Source organism: Pithys albifrons, chromosome 11 (assembly GCF_047495875.1).
Source record: "Pithys albifrons albifrons isolate INPA30051 chromosome 11, PitAlb_v1, whole genome shotgun sequence".
Classification (NCBI taxonomy): Eukaryota; Metazoa; Chordata; class Aves; order Passeriformes; family Thamnophilidae; genus Pithys; species Pithys albifrons.
Window position 1 is genome coordinate 18,337,598 of NC_092468.1, and position 19,145 is coordinate 18,356,742.

Consider the following 19,145-nt stretch of genomic DNA (forward strand, 5'->3'; position numbering starts at 1 on the left):
TTATAGTTACCCCAAGATATTTGCCTACTAGTGTTTATTAGAGAGTGCTAATTGACCCAAATACATGTTGTGGATCATGTAGAAAGGCAAACAGGCAAAAAGAAGACTGTAGAAGCACAATGCAAACCAAGCAGAATAAATTGGAACTAATTTCAGCCAGTATCTAGATTTCTGAGGGAAAACTTCACCTCACTTGAATTTTCAAGTCGTTGGCCTTATCACGTTATTGCAGGGCAGGATTGGTGTGAGAAGCAGCAGCATTAGAGGCACACCAGATGCCCTTGCTCCCCCCCAGCAGCCCCATGGCAGGATGCCAGGGCTGGGGATGCAGGTGAGCAGCAGTGACACTCTCCTGCTGCAGATTCCTGGGGTGCAGGAGGGACTTCGTGGGACAGAGATGAGATGTTGCCATTTGCCGAGGAGTGTGTTTGGACACATCACTAAGGGTGAGCCCCCACACCTGACCCTCCCTCGACAAGCCGTGGCCTGCGAGGTGGCTGATCAGCAGCAAAGGCTGCTGATGGTCCCCACCTGAGACAAAAGCCCTTCCAGGGCTCTCTGCTCAGCCCTGTCTTGCTCTGAGCAGGTGCTCTGCAGAGATGGCTCAAGGTCACAACTCTTCATTCTGTGCCTTAACATAAAAGAAGGAGTTTGGCCCTAAAGGAAGTACTTTTTGAAGAGCACAGAGGAGGTACTGCTGTACAGGCTGTGACCCTCCACTGGTGATTCTGCACCAGGTTATCAGAACTGGAGGGAGGTGCATGAAGCTTCACCTGACCAGGCCTTGCAGAGCCCCAGGTCTCATTTGCAGAGTGCAAGCCTGTCTTCCACCATCAGCCCAGCAGTCACTTCTGTTTTCACTTTCTTTCCTAACCCTCATTTATTTCCTTCTGTGGTAGTTTACAGACCAGAAGCATCGGTCTCCCCCTCCCTCTCCACCTCCTTCCCAGCCATGTGACTGAGCACTCCCTGCATTAAGTGAAACTTTTCAGTCCCCGGGAAATCTCGATTTCCTCTCCACCCTCCACAGTGAGAAGCAGCATCTCTCACATAACTCACACCTGCAGCCGTGCTGGCCATGGGGAGGAGGGCACGGCACCTCATCTTCCTGACCTTCGCCTGTGGTGAGTAACATCATCATTTCTATCTGAAAAATGAGACAGATTGTGCCAGTTTTGTTTCTTTACAGTGAGGACAGCACCTAACAGACAAAAAAATTTGAACAGTTTTGTTGCTAGCATTAAGGGTGCTTTTAGTGAAATCCCACTGCTAAGACATAACCATAACTACAGTTGATTGCAGCTAGTATAGATGGAGTTGGATGTTTTCCTCTGTATTTTTTCCTTGCATTCTGTGGTGACAAACTCTGACTGTGTGAAGAAGTCAGCTCAAAGTAGTGTGAGAAGCAGACTGTTTTTGGCCTTGCTTTTCCTAATTTAAAATAGTTTCCAGCCAGCAGAACTGACTAAAAATCTTGAGTGAGACAAGCAGGAAAGCAAAAACTAAAAATGCATTGCTTGAGTCACTAATTCATTTGCATTGCAAGATGTAGACCAGGATCAGGAGCACAGGAGGCGAGGCAGGGGGCTTGGAGAAGGCAGTCTGGAGTTTAACTCAGTGACAAACCACATCAGAGTCACTCTCTGATCCTTAATGTTGCTCTGTGAAAGTCTGTGGAGCCAGCCAGATCAAGGACATCTCCCAGGGCTTTAAGTCACCTGCAGCAGTAGAAAATTTGCCCTGTGAAGAAGGACAGAGTTTGATTTGATCTGTGTGATGGCCAAAGGGGTTTGAGCTCGCTGTTGGGGCACTGGGCTTCTGTGGTGGGTTTTGCCATCGGCACATGGGGATCACACCAGGAACAATCCCTGTCTTCCTCCCTGTGCATGAACAGGGAAACTGCCCAGGGACTGGACCACAGGCAGCTCCTGCTGTGTCTCTCTGCATTCCCATGTCTGTTTCATAGCCAGAGTCTGCTAAAGTAGCCCCAAAACATATACATGAAAGGAGAGCAAGATCAGACTGAGAAGTAACACTAAACTCAGTGGTCAGCAACCACTTTTGACCAGAAAGAACTTGTTTCCTCAGCTCTGTATGCATTTCTGATCTTTCCTGTAATGATTTGTTGTGATGTTTTATTAATGTCACAAAGACAAGTCTTCCTGTGCAGAGAGGGAAATAAACATAATTAGAGCTTAAGGAACAAAGGTCAGATGGCTGGGGAGCTATGACAGTACTGAAACCTCGCAGAAAATCTCGGTGCTTTTTCAATTCCTCGGGAAAACCAAAGCAGCCAGAGCTGGTGAGGGTGTTTCCAATGATTACAGAGCTGGGTCAGGTTTTGTGTTCATGCAGAATCAGTCAGATAAACACAAGCATTTCTTCTGGCAGCAGAAAGCAGAACAAACCCACTGGGCAGCTGAATAGCATGAGCGTGGTTGGATGAAAAAGGGAAAAAATCCTCAGTAAGAGTTTCTGTCCCCCACCCTGTTACAAGATGGCAGGCTGAGAAATGTCACAGCCAGATCAAGGCACTGAGCACTTCCTTCCCCACCATAATGCCTGGGAGCACAGCAGTAACATTCCTTATGGCTGAAACTTGTCAGTAAAGCATGAAAATGGGACCTCCAGGCCCAGACTGGGAACAGGGAATTTCTGAGAACTGTCCAGATCTGTTTCTGAGAGTTTTGTTCTGGAGCATTTTGCATGTAGGCTGCCCGGGCTCAAACACAGCCCACAGCACCTGTAACATACAACTCTGATTCTAAAGAGAGACAAGGGGATTGCGGCTTCAGGAAGATACTCCCCAGGACACTTGCATTCCTCATGTGAAATGTTGCTTGTATGAAGCTCTGAGTTGGCTTCATGGGAGTTACAAAGAAAAAAAGGAGACAAATGGGGATTGCAGGGCTGCCATTCCTCCTTTTCATGTGGCCCCTTCTGTTGGCAGAGCCATGGGAAGGGCTGTGGTGGGGGAAGCTGTGCCAGGCTCCCTGAGAGGAACATGGCAGTGCTGAGGGAGAAATGGGAGAGTCCCCTGGCCTTGGCTGGAGGGCAGGTCAAGGGCCCCATGAGGCAGAGCTACCAAGCTGCCTCCAACAACCACCAAAGAGCCAAGATCATCTGGTGCAGACAGAGAGCAATCCTTACCCATCCCTGGGCGCTCATGTGGCCAAATGCCTTTTGAGAAGACAATCCAAGCAGTGTGGCCATGCACTGGCAGAAGCTCCAAAATGCTTGGGAGAGACTGGAGGAGTGGCCTGGTAGGTCACCCTGTGAGCAAGAGCCATGGGCCACCCCAAAGGCATTTCTATCTTTACCCCTCAGTGACCCTGTCAAGCTGAATAATGAAAAAGTGTTAGGTTCAAATGACCTTTTGGGGAGAACACAGTTTCCTTTTAAAAGCTAGGAATGGCATTCCAATGTCAGTTAAATAATTTCTCTCCACTTCTGTAAGGTGTTATCTGATCAGCAATCAAAAGCAGTCTGAGCTAACAATAACTACTGACTTTATTTAAGACTTATGTAAATTTAAATGTGGCTTGTTTCGCTATGGGGAAAAAAGAGTGAAAATTGCAACTTCTTCTTTCTTGTTTTTATCATGTTCATACACTCAGATACAACTACCCATAGCTGAGATATGGCAACTGCTCTGCCTTTCTGGTGGCACACAGAGGAAATCAGTTATCTGCTTTTCCTCTCTGCAGCAGCTGTGATAAAGCATAGGGGAAAGTGAGAAAATCAACTAAAGTATCATATTAATTATGCATTTTTATGTTCATTTTGATAAAAATCATAAGATTTTTTGAGGCTTTTCAACTGTCTCAAGTTGCACTTCGATAACAGTTACACTGGCAGTCAAGTATATTCTGTACAGCACAAATTTTAGGAATATGGAGTATATACAGTTCTGCTCTTCTCAAGCATAGCCACTTTCTAAGGGAAAATTGTGGTGTGAGTTAAGATCTATACATCTGATCTTGATTTTGTTTATCTTGAATTTGATTATTCTTATTTAGTTTATATGCATTCCAAAATTATGAGATTTTTGTGAACTCAACTGTTATTGAAGATCTCTGCTCATGATGCATGAAAATAAGTAAATAAAAGGAACAACTTTTAAGATTTCAGCCACTTGCACTCTTAAAGTGCCTCTGGCCTTAATCTATCCTAAAAACCAAATCTCAGCAACCTGCCTACAACAAACTTTGATACCAAGTCATGACAAATTTCTTTGAAAGAACCAGCGTAGAATAAACTCAGACAACGTGTTGTGGCACCCTCTGTGGAGCTGTACTGCCAGGAATATGAGGTGTCTTGGACTTTTGGGTCCCTTCAGTTTCCAGACTGGAGATTTCATCTCAGTCAGCTAATTTAGGCAGTAAAGCATTTAACTACATCTGAAGCTGAATGCACATCAAGGAATTCATATATGCCATTGATTTGTGATTTCTTTCAGCTTGACCTTTCCTTTCCAGAGTCTTGTTGCATACTCAAAATCAAAGACTCGAGTAGAAGTGTTGAGACATTCTTCTATTCTACAATGTACTTTCCCATTTTTTGTTCACTTCCTTATTTACATTTAGGAGCCAGAAAATTTCTTTTCACTTCAGCAAGAGACATGTTTCTGTAAATGTTATTAGATGGAAGTGTAATTTTGGTGCTATGACTATTTTCCAGTGTGGTCCAAAATGCCCCTGGATGCTCTACCCTGAAATTTGTTTCTCATTCCTGAAAGTCCATCACTAAAAGGGATGGTCTTTCTTTGGACTCTTCCAGGAGGAAGAGCTTCAGGGTTCAAGCTGACATGACTACAACAAAACTGTAAATAAATATCTGGAATTTCCCTGTATCCCAGTCTGGTTTCCCAGACTATTGCAAATCTCTGCAAGACCATTGTGCTGCCTCACTTCCTTCACACACACACATTCCCTGTCCGTGTACTTTGATGGTAAGTGACCAACAACCCCTTTGCCTGTTACACCCACTTCATCCTCGTCAGACCTCAATAATTTGCTTCCAGAAAATCCTGTTGCCCTACTGTCTGCAGGGAATTCTTGTGCTGCCTGGGGACTGTGCAAGGTCTGCTCTCACCTCTGGCATCCTCTGGCTTCTTCAGTGTTTGGAGAGCTGGAAGCCAATGTGCTTCCACTGCAATGGGTGTATTCAGAGCTATGAAACTTTGGGAAGTGGTGACAAGTTATGGATGGTCTTACAGCGGGCCTGCCTTTGCTCTCCTATCATGACTGGAGCCAAATGAAGAATAAAGTGGTATCACATCACGCATATGATAATAAAATCAGTGCAGTTATGTTGTGGGGATCAACAGAAATGTTAAATGTAAAGGTTTCTAGACTACTGACTTTAGTTTCTTTGCAGCATTTTCCTCCTGCCTTGCTGAAGTGGCCTTGAGGGTTGACCTGTCTCCAGAAACCACGTCCTTGGCTATGGCTACTTCTGCTCAGCCACTTTACCAATCTTCACCCCATCAAAGCACCACAGTTCACTTTAACAGCACAGTCTCTCTTGAAACAACACCCACCAGCCATGGAACAACTGAGCAGACAACAGAGCAGGGCCAGGTGACAGCAACTCCAGGCCAGCACACGACAGCCCAGGCGGGATCTGGAGCAGCTGCCACAGTCACGGCACCAGCAGACGGTACAGGAGCAGCTGCCCAGGCCACAGCCCAGGCAATGCTCACGGTCACAGCTGCAGCAAGGAACACAACCATGGCCCCTGTGTCCTCCACACGTGTGAGCACAGGAATGACAGGCCCCAGCACATCCCTGAAACACACCACAGTAAATGCTCAAGTGACAGTTGCTGCCATCAGTTCTGCAGCCACCACCACACAGACAGCCAAACCCACCACACGCTCAGGAACACAAACAACAGCGACTCGAAATGCAACTGCCACAGCCATGACCAATGCAACAACCTCCAACCCAGCAACACAAACAGTGACACCCACTCCTGCCCCCCAGGCTTCTGACATCCCCACTGGCACATACGCTGTTTCTGACGGGAATGAGACCTGCATCAAAGCAGTCATGGGTTTGCAACTGATAGCTCAATATACACAAAAGGTGAGGTGGAACCTGAGCTTTGTCATAGCTGTTTCTTCATTAGCTGGAATTTATTCTTCTTTACAACCCATTTTCAGAACTTAGTTCTATGATAAAAATAAGTGGTTTGCGGCCAGTAAGGCCCTTCCTGTGCCACAGCATGTTGGCTGCTGAGCTTTGGCTTGTATGATGATGCCAGGGGGACATACAGGTGCTTTCTTATTTCAGTGACATACATGTGGAGCCAGTATTGGAGTGGTAGGTCAGCCTGGAACGTTATTTGTGTTTCTTAGAATGGGAGACTAGTTAAAACCTGAACTGATTTCCGTGGAGAGCTTGACATTGCAAGTTACAATGAAAGCAAGAAATGTCAGTTCACAGACTTAGATTCAAAAGTGTGTTGTCTTGGTGCTGATGCATGGAGATTTGAGGACCACAGAAACTGCCAGGTCCCGGGGAGTTGGTACCCTCTCCTAGAAGTGATCCACTGAGAGCAATTCAGCAAAAGATGTCATACAACCTGAAATGGTGATTATGTCCCTCAAACTTCTGGTTTTGTAGCCTCCATTAATACAACGTGTGGGGTTACATCCTCAGGCTCTGGAGTTCATATGTCCCCAACCATCCCCATTACAAATCCAAAGATTGGTTTGGAGTCTGGATATTTCTCACATGGAATGAGTATCTAATGTGGGTAAAAATAATTTTCACCCCTCACCCTGGCAGAAGCCAGGCAGGGACCATGACTCCCAACCTCAGCAGACCACAATGAGATGTTTATAATAATGTAAGGTGTGTTTTGAGATGAGACTGAAAGACCCAAACTGCATTCAGGGCTGCAGAGATCTCCCTTCAGACTACAGTATGGGTTGTCAGATACTAAAGATGATGTGCAGGGCATAATGAGGGAGCTTGGGTGACATGAGAAGCAAAGCCTGCTGAAGCCAAAATAAGCCCTGCCTGCATCTGTCTTGATCTTTCCTGTGCCTTCAGGCACAAGTTTCCACTGCTCCTTCTTTATAAATTACCACTTGTAGTCATCTGACCCTGCTCTGAATTGTATCAGTCCACTGAATGAACAGAAACCAAATATTTTCACAACTCAGTGATGTGATAGACAACCACCATTGCTGGCTTATGAGTGGGGAATGACCCTGACAGACAGTGGTGGCCGCCACCACCACTGGCCTGTTCATTCAGCCACAGAGTCTCTCTGGGGGAGAAAAAACTAAAGCAGATATAAATCTTTGAGTGTTCTTATGAAGTTCCCACTCCTCTTCATCAGCAGCCCTGAAACATCTCTTCTCTCTACAGGAGCAGGTGGATTATGTGACTGTCAACCCCAATGTGACACAGACATCTGGGAGCTGTGGGATGGTGCAGTCTGAGCTGAACTTAACTTTCAGTGGAGGATTTGTAAACTTCACCTTTGTAAAGGTAATTGTTGCATTTAGAGGGAAGGAGTGCTCAGGACTGGGGAGCTGGAACTTGGGCTCCATTTGATCCATTTCATCTCTCTCCATGGTTAGTTTTCCACCTGTATATAAGGCACTATTACTCCTGTCCTTCCCAAGGGACTGGAGCATAGAACCATGGATTAGTTCAGGTTAGAAAAGACCCCTGGAGACCACCTGGTCTAACATCCTGCTCAGAGCAGGTCTTGTCTGTTTGAGCTTTCAGTTTGGAAAGGTTCATACATGCAGTGAAGGGTAAGCATGGTGCCTTGCCATCCATTGACAGAAAGTGCTAGAGAGCAGTGTTAAGGCTCCCCTTCAAGCAACACAAAGTCTACAAATAGCCTCAAGCAAAATCTGAGTCTCTTTTTTACATTGGTAAATATCAGGTCTGCTGTTTGCATTGGAGTGGTACAGAGGGAAAGGGTTTGGGACTGGAGTTCCTGTGCAGGAACAAGGTGTGTGTGCCGGGACTCACGGTCAAGTTGCTCTTAGTCATTTGCTTCCCATAAAAGCCACCTGGGGTTGTTAAATTTGAAGGGCAGCCTGTGCAGTTGCAAGTGCCCAGGGGCAATGACACATCCACAGCTGCAGGAGCCTAATTTCATGTAATTTCTGAGTGGAAAATTCCAAACAAGTGAACTACAACAGCAAAATTGTAAGTGCCCTTAAAATGCACCACACCTGGGAGATCTGCAAGTACACACAGAAACTTGGACAAGGGGGAAAATGAACTTTCTTTTTGACATTGTGTCTGTTGATACCATGTTTCCCACTGGGACCACATTGCATGTGAGTGAGGCTTTACCAGAGGCTACCAAGAGTGCTACAGCCATTATAACCATAGGAGAAAATCCCTGGGTGCAGCCAGCCCCTTGCTTCCTCAGGAATTTTCATATTTTGGGAGGCAGTACACAGCACTATTCATCTGAAAGCTCTAAGGGCTGAGTGGTGATGTCAGCAGGGTTAAGGACAGAAGTTAATATTGTGTATAAAGTGATTAATGGGCAGGGAGGAATACAGCATGGGATGGACCCCATCAGATTCTGATGAGTGTAACGAGCATCAAGGATGCATCCTGGAGAAACACAGCAGTTCAGAGGTGCATCTGGCCACCACTGCTGATCCAAATCTTTCAATTAATCAAGCTAAACTATCAGTCTCACAGCCTGACTCCAAGCTCAAATTAGAGACAATTAAGAAAAGTACAAATGTACAAAAGAAAAGTATAAATGCTGTCATTTTCATAGACAGTCCAAGAGGGAAGAGCAGATTATACCACATGTGAATCGTTAATTCTTTAACAGAGAAAATATTCTGGTTAATAATCATCCTAACTTTAGTTCATGGCAAAAAGTTTTCTAAAAGCTACAAAGGAAAAGTGAGGTAAAAAATGAAGGAGGTGATTTTAAACAAAGGATCAGTTCAGACTGTGAGTGTTTACTTTAAATGTGTGCTTCCTGCAACAAGGGGAGCATTTTCAGTTACAAGAATCTTTAGAGGAAGGCTGAGGGTTCAAGTGCCCATGAAAGCCCCAGCTTGCAGCAGTGCTAAGGAGAGTGATGTGAACCTTTAGGAGATGCTTGACCTGCCTTACCCTGAAAAAGGTGGATTTGGCACAGCATTAGACAATCTGCCTTTCACTTAAAGATAAGCCTCAAGAGCACAGCAGGGCTCAGTTTGGGCTGCTTTGAAATTCAAGTTGATAAGAAATCATGTTGCTGCTGGGGTTTATGTGTTTTGCCCCCACAGCCTCTCCCAGTGCTTTGAACGAGGAGTGCTCCAGGAGTGGCACTTCTGGCTGTCTCTGGGTGAGAGGAGCTGTGCCAGGCCCTGGAGCAGCGGTGCCAGTGGCAGAGGAGAGTGGCTGGTTCAGTGCTCACCATGGCCAGAGTCTCCAGGAGAGCCCGAAATAAGGAAGTTGTGTAACCCACCCACCAGATGTGAAGTAGGAGCAGGTGTTTTCTCCAAGCAAAGTGTTTAACTGTAGCCAAACAGGACACAGCAGGACCACCCAAAAATGGTCATATTTGACCTGTTTAAGTCTTGCAGTTGGAATAATGCTGAGAACCTCTTCTCTGGTGTATTTCTTAAATTTTTTCAATGCCATCCTGCCAGTTTTCAAACTGGATGCACAGGAGACATTTATGTCTGCTGCCACATATCCACCAGCTGCACTCCAGTCCCTCTGTGCTCATAGCTGGAATTAAAATGAGTAGTAGGGTTGCTACATAAAGACTCACATCATACTCCAACATTGCTACCAGAGAGAAACTCCCAGGGCTGTCTCTCACTTTGTCACAGCCCAGGGGAGGACAGTGTTCAGGTTGCACCAGGGTTTTAGGGCACAAGCAGGAGAACACCTGGCTGGAAATTTTGCTCTGTGTTGCACCAGGTGCTTTCCATGTCAGCTGTCTGCAGGCATATGAAGACATGTCAGCCAAAACCAACCCCACCTACAGGGTGGAAAGAACAGTTATTTCTCCTCTACACATCCAGGTTGCTGTTTCTTTACTTGTAGTGACTGTAGTTGGCAGACAAAATAGGAAATGAGTGGTACGAACATGAGATGAGCCCTCAGCTTGTTGCTGAACTCTCCCACATCAAACCACTGATGGCCACAGAAGTGCTGTTGCTTTCTGCAGTGAGCTTATGGGAAGGGCATGTGTGCATAAAATACACACACCCCTGAGTGCTTCTGAAGGTGTGGGGTAGGTCCCACGGGCAGTCAGACCACAGGGCAGCACGGGTGAATTCAGTGCAGGATTACTGAGGAGAGCACTGCAGGAGCTCTCCATGAAAGTGAATAAAAATAAAATGGTCTTATCACATGCCCGGTAATTTGTGCAATGCATATGATTTGTTGAACTTCTGCCTACTTTTGGTTAACACAAGTATCTCACAAATGTCCAGCTTGAGCAGTTTGTGTAAAATGACACCTGTGCTGTCCCATTTTACTGAACTGAGCAGAACTGGTGATGTAGCTGAGATTTGCAAAAGAAAAATACATCCAAGAGAGCTGGGTTTTGCGTCTTGAAGGTGATGCTTTAAAATGTGTTTCTTTGGGAAGTTCTTTGTAACCATTTTTCTGTGGTGAACTGCATTTCTTTTCCCTGCAAATAGGAGTATGCATTATGAATAAAGGTTTTATCTTCTTTTGCAGCAAGCTCCAAGTTACTCTGTCAGTAAAATTGAGAGCAGAATGCTGTTACCTTCTGAAGGTCAGTGATTTTACACTGTCTTAATTTCATATCAAACTGTACTGAATGTGGGATAAGCTTTCATGTATCTAAAACACTGGCTTTTGCAAAAGTGTTTTATCAACCTTTCAACAAGTCATTCACCTAAACCTTATGGTATGAAAATGGAAGAGAGGGGACCAGACCTAATAACACTGAGCTTTTTGGAAGCTCAGTGCCTATTTTTATTCTGACTGATGAGCATTTTATTAATGCAAGTGGAGCCTGTTCTGATCTATAGTAATGAAAGTAAAAGAAAAACTGATCCAGAGGGCATGTCTTCTAGGGATGTTCTCAGTCTAAATGACCATAGTTTTCCTGTGCGTTGTTAAGTGAAAATTGCAGCAAATACAAACTAATCATATGTTTTCAAATCCTCATTTATACTTTGTGTCCCCCAAAGTGCTGCTGGCAAGAGACGTTGCTCTTGGATCTCTGTCACTGCCTCTCTGTCAGATGCTGCCATTTCCCAGTCCACAAGCAGTACTTTTGCAGGGAGCAAGTCACTAAATTTTCTAATATAAAAATTACTGAATTAACTGTACCAGTAGACACTGGTGTACTGATTTTGTCTGAGAGGTCCAAGACTATGCTGCACACGATGTTCTGGCAGATGTGGTTGAGATACAGCAAACCACAGATGGTAATATGGATGATTTTGTCTCAAACTGGCCTATTTCCTTTCAAAGAAGGATGTGCATCAAGGATATACTCAGGTCACAAAATCATGCTTGGAGATTGAGCCATATTTTTCCCAAATTACTGTGACACTGAAATATATTTAAAACCTATTCAATACATAAAGCAATACAGACTGGTCATGTCAAATTCCCATTCTGGCATGGTACCTCTTTTTTGTGTGGAAATAGCTATGCTGGATACCTACGATAGTTGTCTGCTTCTGAGGGAATTCTAACCCATTTGCAGACTCAAGTTGTTAAAATGTGATTTGGAAAAGCATCTGAAATTTTAGCCACTTTTTCAGACCCAACCTCTGCTGCATCACCCATTGACAGTTAATGCACTCATTTAAATATGGAAAAATGTAAATGATACCTAATGGGGAAAATATCTATTCTTTAGTCACATCAGTTACTGCTGTTCTGCCAAAGCAGTGGGGATCCTCCACTTTGTTTCAGAAAGATGTTGGTCCTCATGAAGTTAGTGAGGATTCACACTTGTCTCTTTCTGGCCTCCAGGCATGTTGTACCATGCAGCCATAAATGAGAAGCTGTTTACAACAAAGCTGGGGAATTCCTTTAAGTGTGCCAGCAGGCAAACCTTCACCTTGAACAAGGACTTCCAGATCCTCTTTGTTCACATGCAGCTGCAGGCATTTGATATTGTTGGTAACCAGTTTGGAAAAGGTAAGTAGAAGGACACTTTTCCACCCTTCCAAGATCTACATGTCAGCACTTTGGTAGCCTGATAAATACAATCTGCTAAATTATACCATACACATGGGGTGACCCTGTTACACCCAAAGCACAATCACAGCTTTATGTTGTTCCCACTGCTGTATTCTCTACCTTTTCTGTCACTTCCAACACAGTGCTAATACTTATGGAGGATGGAAAAGTATCTTTCCCTCCTGCATTCAGTACCTTCTGTTTCACCTTCTCATTAAAAATGTTCAAATGTACAACCAGAATTTTATTCTTCACCCATTTTTTCCCAGAGCAAGCAGAGGTGTGTTCACCACCAGTTCACTGCCCAAACCCTGAAATTTACAGTTCAGTTCCAGGCCACTGTTCTCAATATAGTCAGATTTTAGATATTTTTAAAGACTCCTGACACTCATGTTGTCCCACAGCTGCAGCAGCAAAACTGCCAGCTAATAAGGGGGATTTTTGAATGTAGGATGATACTTTCAGAGCAGCTGTGTCTAAACATGACAAAATGTGCTGCTGAGGAGGAACATGATTTTCACACTCACAGATTCAGAATTAAAGGTGATGCTCATCTCTACACTTTGTCTTTTCTTGGAGAAGCACCACAAAGAGACAACCAGGTATCTTAGTAAAAGACAAAGACAGACCAGAAAGGTGAACTAGGTGGGACCTTGTGGTCTTTCTCAAATTGTACATCTCATTTTTGTGACTTCCTTTCAGGCTGTCTCCATTCAGGAACTCAGGGGGACAGAGGGGCTTACCAGCTCTCCAGCCCTCCAGATGCACTGAAAAAACCCTCTCTCTTGTGACACTTACCTTCCTGCATGCTTACAAAATACTGCAAATGCATTCTTCTGTTTACTTTAGATCTATCTTTTTACTCCCTTTGGCTCTGTTTGACCAGTTCTTCTTCTGTTAGGTCACCATTTTGGCTGCTTTTCTCATTCTAGAAGGAGTATAATGGGAAACAACACTTGGGGCTTTTTTAATACATGGACCTTTAAAAAGCCATACTGAGAATCCAATCTATGCTCTCATTCTCATTAAGAATTTTTTCATTGGATAACACTGAGCTGGAATAACTCATGATATCCCATCTGGTCCCCACATTTCCATTCAGATTTGTACAATGAGTGATTTCAGTTACGGGATTTGGTATGGCCTCACCCCCAGCAGAGACTGAGCTGAGAAAGATGCTCTCTCTCAATCTGTCTCCAAGGTCTGGCAAATCTCTGCTAACCAATACCATATGCAAATTTAAAATAGTTTTGATCTTAATCAGAGAGCTGAGAAAGCAGTTATCACATCTGAAATAATTCCCCAGTGGTCATGAAATAGTCATGAAACTGTTACATACCTTGGCTGCCTATGCAGATTTTGATAGACAAAATCCCAGTGAAGGAATGACTAAACACACATCACCAGCCACCTCCCCTAGGGTATCTCAAGACTCACAGTTTCACTTCTGTTGCTCCTGATTTGCTTACCTTTAAAAGGGGAAGAAAAAGAAAACATTAATGATCACTGGTTTCAAGTTCCTTAGAATTTTATACAGACTGCAGCAGTGTTACATCAATAGTTTGGCCTGTTTGAGTCTGGAAAGCTTAAAAGTGCCTTCTGAACTGCATTTCAGTGAAAGAAAGAATTCCTAGAGTTCATAGCCCAAGGTTTCATTAAAGAAAAATGGCCAATTCAAACATCTCTGGCTTTTACAATACTTAAATGCAAATATTTTTCAGCTCATTTAACGGCATTACATTAACTAGACAAAGCTTTTAAAAGGCAACACATAGGAGAGTGTTGATGCCTTTGGCTTTGTGGCATCACCATCTGGATCAAAGGAGAAGAGGATGGGATTTTGGGGTGAGCCATGTGGAGCATCTGAAGCTGTGACATGATGTCATGCACTCCACATGCTCCCTGGGCAAACTGCCTGCTGTCAGAGTAAAGATTCCCAGAGTGGAGACGCACAAGCCAAGCTACAGTCTGTGCCAGCACAGTCACTGGAATAACAACAGGGGTTTTTATCTGAGAGTGCTGTCGGGACCTGCCTTGGAATAGTCACATAGAGGGGAGAGGCTGTTGGATTTCCCCCATACTCTGGCTATAAACTGGATTCACTGCTCAGCTGGAATTTGCTGCGGGGCTTGGCTGACTAAGATGCCCTGAGTTAGCCACCACTATCCACAAATATTCTGAATTAACTGATTACAATTTGATTTTTTTTAGGAAACACTGACTTAATGAGGACCTTTACTATGCTAGTGATGTGCTGGACTGATCCTTTTTACTGGACAGAAGCAATTAGATGCCACAGTATTGACTATGAAGGATCTGTCCTGCTATTTATTTTTAGACTGGCATTTTGTAGTGTGATGTTACCCATCTGCTATCAGCAAGAAAGCTCCCACTGTGTGTGTGCTGAGTGGGAATTTCTGCAGACATGAGGGAGCAGAATCAGTCTAGTGAAGCATGGAGCTCCTGTGAGAGGGGCAAGGATGGTAAAGTTCACCACAGATGAAAATGTAGTAAGTATAGATCAGGAAAAAAAGAAAAAAACAAAAGCAAACAACGTTTTGAGAAAGTGTTTGTATTTGCTAACTTTTCTGGAATATAGATGTATAGTTTAGAATACAGTGTTCTGCTTTAACACATTCTCTGACCTTTTCCTTTCAGAAGAAGAATGTTTTCCTGACAGAAACAGTAAAGCAGCTCCCGTCGCAGTGGGACTGAGTATCCTGGGATTGTTTGTCATTGTGTTTGCCACTTTCCTGATTTCCAGGAGAAAGCCACATAGAGGATACGAACGCATCTGAGGTGCCCTTGTACTTCCAAACATGTGTAGTAAGCAGAGGAGTCACAGGAGTTTTAGCTTCTGCCTCGCAATCTCACTGCCCTCAAGTCACATTTTTAAGTGAGATGACACCATGTGTTTAAAGCTAATGCATATTTCTGGAAGTAGTTTCTTTAGGGTGGGAAAGAGAGAACTCACACCCTCTACTTTAGGCTATTCTTTAGCATCTAATTTAGATGTAGCCCAGATGACCAAAATGAGGAGCCTAAATTATCTGTGTTTTCAACAAAGGAGGTGATTCAAACCACCTGAGTCAGATTCCTAAAAATAGCTTAAAACAAGCAGTTTCAGTATCCTCCAGAAAATCCATCAGGTTTGTTAACAATAGTGCTTAAATTTATTAAAATATAGAAGTCTGGTGATATGACCTTCAAATGAATAAAGTAGAGGTCCAGAGCTACAGACAAACCTGTTAAATCATAGCTCAGTGAAAACCTCATGGGAGCACTGTGTGTGCCAAAATCTCAGGGTAAGGGTCAATGTGACTCCATTCACGAGAAATTCTCACCAGTCTTACAACAGAGTTACACTTCCTGAGTGTTTGGGGTGTTTCCTATTAAGCTCTTTGCAAAGCCATAGTGGTAATATGTGACTCTTACTCTGTAGTTTAATATGTCATGGTCTTGTGAGAGCTCATAAGTCACCCACGTCCTTTTCAGACATGGCCCTGTGACAGTGACCACCACTGAGCCCAGGGACTGCCCCTCTCTGGCAATGGCAGCACTGGGATCTCCTGATCTGGGAAGGTGCCATGCTCCCTGGAAATGCCTGGGATCCAGTGACCACCACTGTGGCAGACCTGCATGAGGTCCATGAGCAATAGAAACTCACTGACACTGTATGTTCAAAGCTCCGATGAGAACTAAAAGCTTGCACAGTCCTTGGACAAACTCTGTCCAAAAGTGAATGTTATCCAGTGTGCTTACAGATGAACAGATGGATTTTCACATGGAAATAATTTGGATTTGCTTTAAAGCACATTAATTGATACACTCTGTAGTCCATTTCCTGCTAACCCAATGATGAAGGCATGAGAGTACTAATTGCTTTTGAAATTAGGTCTAGCTCATGTTCTTTGTTGTAACAAGGAAAAACTCCTTGTCACACAAGATTTACAAAGCTAAATATATGCACAAATGTGCACATACACACACACATGCATGTGCACACACCACACAGTCTGCTCTCTGAAGCAAATGACATCAAAATGATACAAAATCATATACAAAACCACTTGCAAAAGAGAAAATAATATTAAATAATAGCACACTTCCCCCTTAGGAATTAGTGTAATGGCTTAAATTTTACTAATAAAAGTTTGGCCTGGAAATGGACTGTGTAATGGTACTCATTAAACAAAAGAAAGACTGAAGTCATATGCAAAAATACCTTGATAGTTTAAGCTGTATTTAAACAAAACAGAAACGCTGGGAGCTAATTTAATTTCAATGAAGAATGGCCCAAATCCTGAGCAGTTATTCGTAGTGATGCAACCTCACTGGATTTTCATCAGGTAAAACTGGTGATTTTATCTTGTCAGTTTAAATACCCTCAAGCACTTTTTAAACAGTTTTGATATTTTACAAACATTTAACCATTGCACATTTACACATTTATATTACGAAAAAAAGAAAATATTTTCATTCCATGAATTACTATAAGATGCTGGTCTGTGCAAAGTAGGAAATGTGGTCATACTGTTCTGTAGTCATAATATATAGCTGTGGAAGTAATTAATAGTCCCCAGAAACGTTCATTTGAGTCCAAATTAATCAATAAATGAGAAAGATAAAGACAATTCTGAACACTTTTGCACCTGGAGAAACATCAGACAGAAGTCAGAACCAGTTGTGAGCACAGGGGCAGCTGAATATATAAATAGGTAAAGTAGCATAAGAAATGAGATACCAAACTTTCAAAACTTTAATACAGTGATTTGAACTGTATCCAGATGAATACTCAAACTGAAATTTGAGCATTTCAATTATGTAAAGGGCTCCGGCACTGTTCATATGGCTTGATGAACTTTATTGAGCTCATTTCCCCTTTCCTCTTCACCCTCTCAGTGGACAAGCAGCCACTGAACTCAGACCTTGGGCCTAATAAGATCCCTCTAGTTCTCAGGGTTAGTTAATGTTATTAATCCATTGCCTAGAAAGCTTTTATACTCAATTAAAGCATTCAGTTCTTTAAAAAAAAAGATGTCTGGCAGGAAAGATAAATATATGAAGAGCTTCCATTTGAAAATGAGCCTCTGTGTGCAGCAGGGCTGTCACTGTCCCACACTGCCACATGGGGACATTTGAATAACAAACGCTGCCTGAAAAGCTCAGCTCTGCACGTGGTCTGACCCTACGCTGTTCCGTCCAATGATCAATAAACCTCTTTCCCACTCAAAGCCAAATCATATTTCACATGTTCTTTGGATTTTGGGGTTGCATGATCTGTACAGTGTGTGACTTCTGCTGACATGGATATAGCACTTGTTTGTTCTGTTCTGAAAAGTCACTCTATGTTAATATTCAGTCTTTTAAAGTCTGACATCAGCATGAGGAGAGAAAACTGTTCTTAATGATTGCAATTCTATGTTTAATCTTGTGACACATTCTGGCATTTTTACCAGTGGTGCAAGATTAACATTTTCCCTCTCACTTTTTTTCTTTCTCCATTGCATCAACCTGGTGGTATTAAACAATGTTTGGATTCAGGTTTACCTGATTTGTTCTCATGCTTTTTATTGCTGTTGGTTTTTTGCTATTTTATAAAGCTGAATACTGCCCTTTCCAGATGAATAATACTCTGGGCTTGCTCTAAATGTCACAGGGGAAATGCACGTGGTACAAACCAATTAAACCAATGGATGCTCCCAGGAAATGCTGCCAACATGCAACAAAATTGATCAAATGCAATTAGGGCTTTACAGTATTAGAAGATCCATTGGAGAATTCCTTACTGCATCAGGAGATCCCAGGCCCTAAGAGCAACCTTTCTCTCACCTGTGGCCCAGTCTGCATCCTGTCAGCTCCTTCCCTGATCACAAAACACAACCATTCTGCAGCAGGGAATATTACCTCTTGAAATTTAGTGCTGAATTAGAATTAGACAGCCCAGCTGCTCCCTGAGCTGCCATGTGCAGCTTTAAAAGCTGATGCCTGTATTTATTTTCTGCCAGAGTTTAGGTAGGTATTTAGAAGGTACTTTTTTGTCTAATGGAGTTGCTTTGAGGTCTTCCTCCCATTGGGAAGACTCTGTAGGGGTAATGGGCCTTGGTCTTGCCAGACTCGCTCTTTTAAACATCTTATCTGAGGAAACATTTTGAGCAGAAAGTCCCTAAAAGAGCACAATACAAAAAGAGGCTCTTATGATACACTAGTTGTACACTAGGTGGGTCATAATAGTCATACTGTGGGCAGAAGGGCACAGTTTTGTCTGCTGTGGGAGGGGACAGGGCTGTAGTGGGTCCCAGAGGGACCAGCAGTGCTGGGTCTCAGCAGCCCCATCTCATTTCTTCTCCCAGCTGTGGACTCACATCAACCCATCCCTGACCCAGAAGGTCCTGATCAGGATGACACGATGCACCAGGGAAGCAAAGCTTAAACTTCTGTGCAAGTTTGTGCTGGTCAGGAGACAGTGTGGCCATCACAGAAATTAGGAGGTGAGCACAACCCCACATCCTGACAGTTCCCTGGTGCTCCATGTCCATGCAGCTCCCAGACCAGCATATCCATTGTGGCCTCTTGCACACCCAAGGCAGACACAAGGGCATCCCATCAGCATGATGATGTCACCCTTAGCCAAATCTCCCAGGTGTGTATAAAAGGAAGGTTTAATTTCTTTCAGTCCTTTTTGTTCTCTGATGGGCAAGTCCAGATTAAGGAACAGCTGAAGGAGGCAGGGAGATGTAGATCAACATCTGCAGCGTCAGAAGGTGGTTTGGTTGATCACTTCTAGCTTGCTATAATGCATGGCTGCTAAAAATAACTTGGTATGAGAAGTAAGATATGATCTTTATTTTTCTATTATTGGTGTTTCTATAATAAAGGTTGTATTTAGTCATTAGAATGTGCATTACTGTGAAATTAATTTATCTTGAGTGCTGTTTCACCTGAACTGCTTAAAATACGAGTACAAGCTAACAA

At 43.4% G+C, this 19,145-nt stretch overlaps 1 protein-coding gene across 2 annotated transcripts; it reads left to right on the plus strand.

Moving 5' to 3' along the window:
• Positions 1–718: 718 nt before the first annotated feature.
• Positions 719–17,719, plus strand: LAMP3 (lysosomal associated membrane protein 3). Of its 2 annotated transcripts, none has more exons than XM_071566719.1 (6): positions 719–1,124; positions 5,380–6,089; positions 7,383–7,505; positions 10,686–10,743; positions 11,961–12,128; positions 14,935–17,719. In XM_071566719.1, the coding sequence occupies exons 1-6, from the start codon at positions 1,079–1,081 to the stop codon at positions 15,087–15,089; spliced, it is 1,260 nt and encodes a 419-aa protein (XP_071422820.1). In that variant the 5' UTR covers positions 719–1,078; the 3' UTR covers positions 15,090–17,719. The 2 variants fall into 2 exon arrangements, with proteins under 2 accessions (XP_071422820.1, XP_071422821.1); XM_071566720.1 differs by having other exon boundaries at positions 720–1,124; positions 14,829–15,054.
• The last annotated feature ends 1,426 nt before the right edge of the window (positions 17,720–19,145 follow it).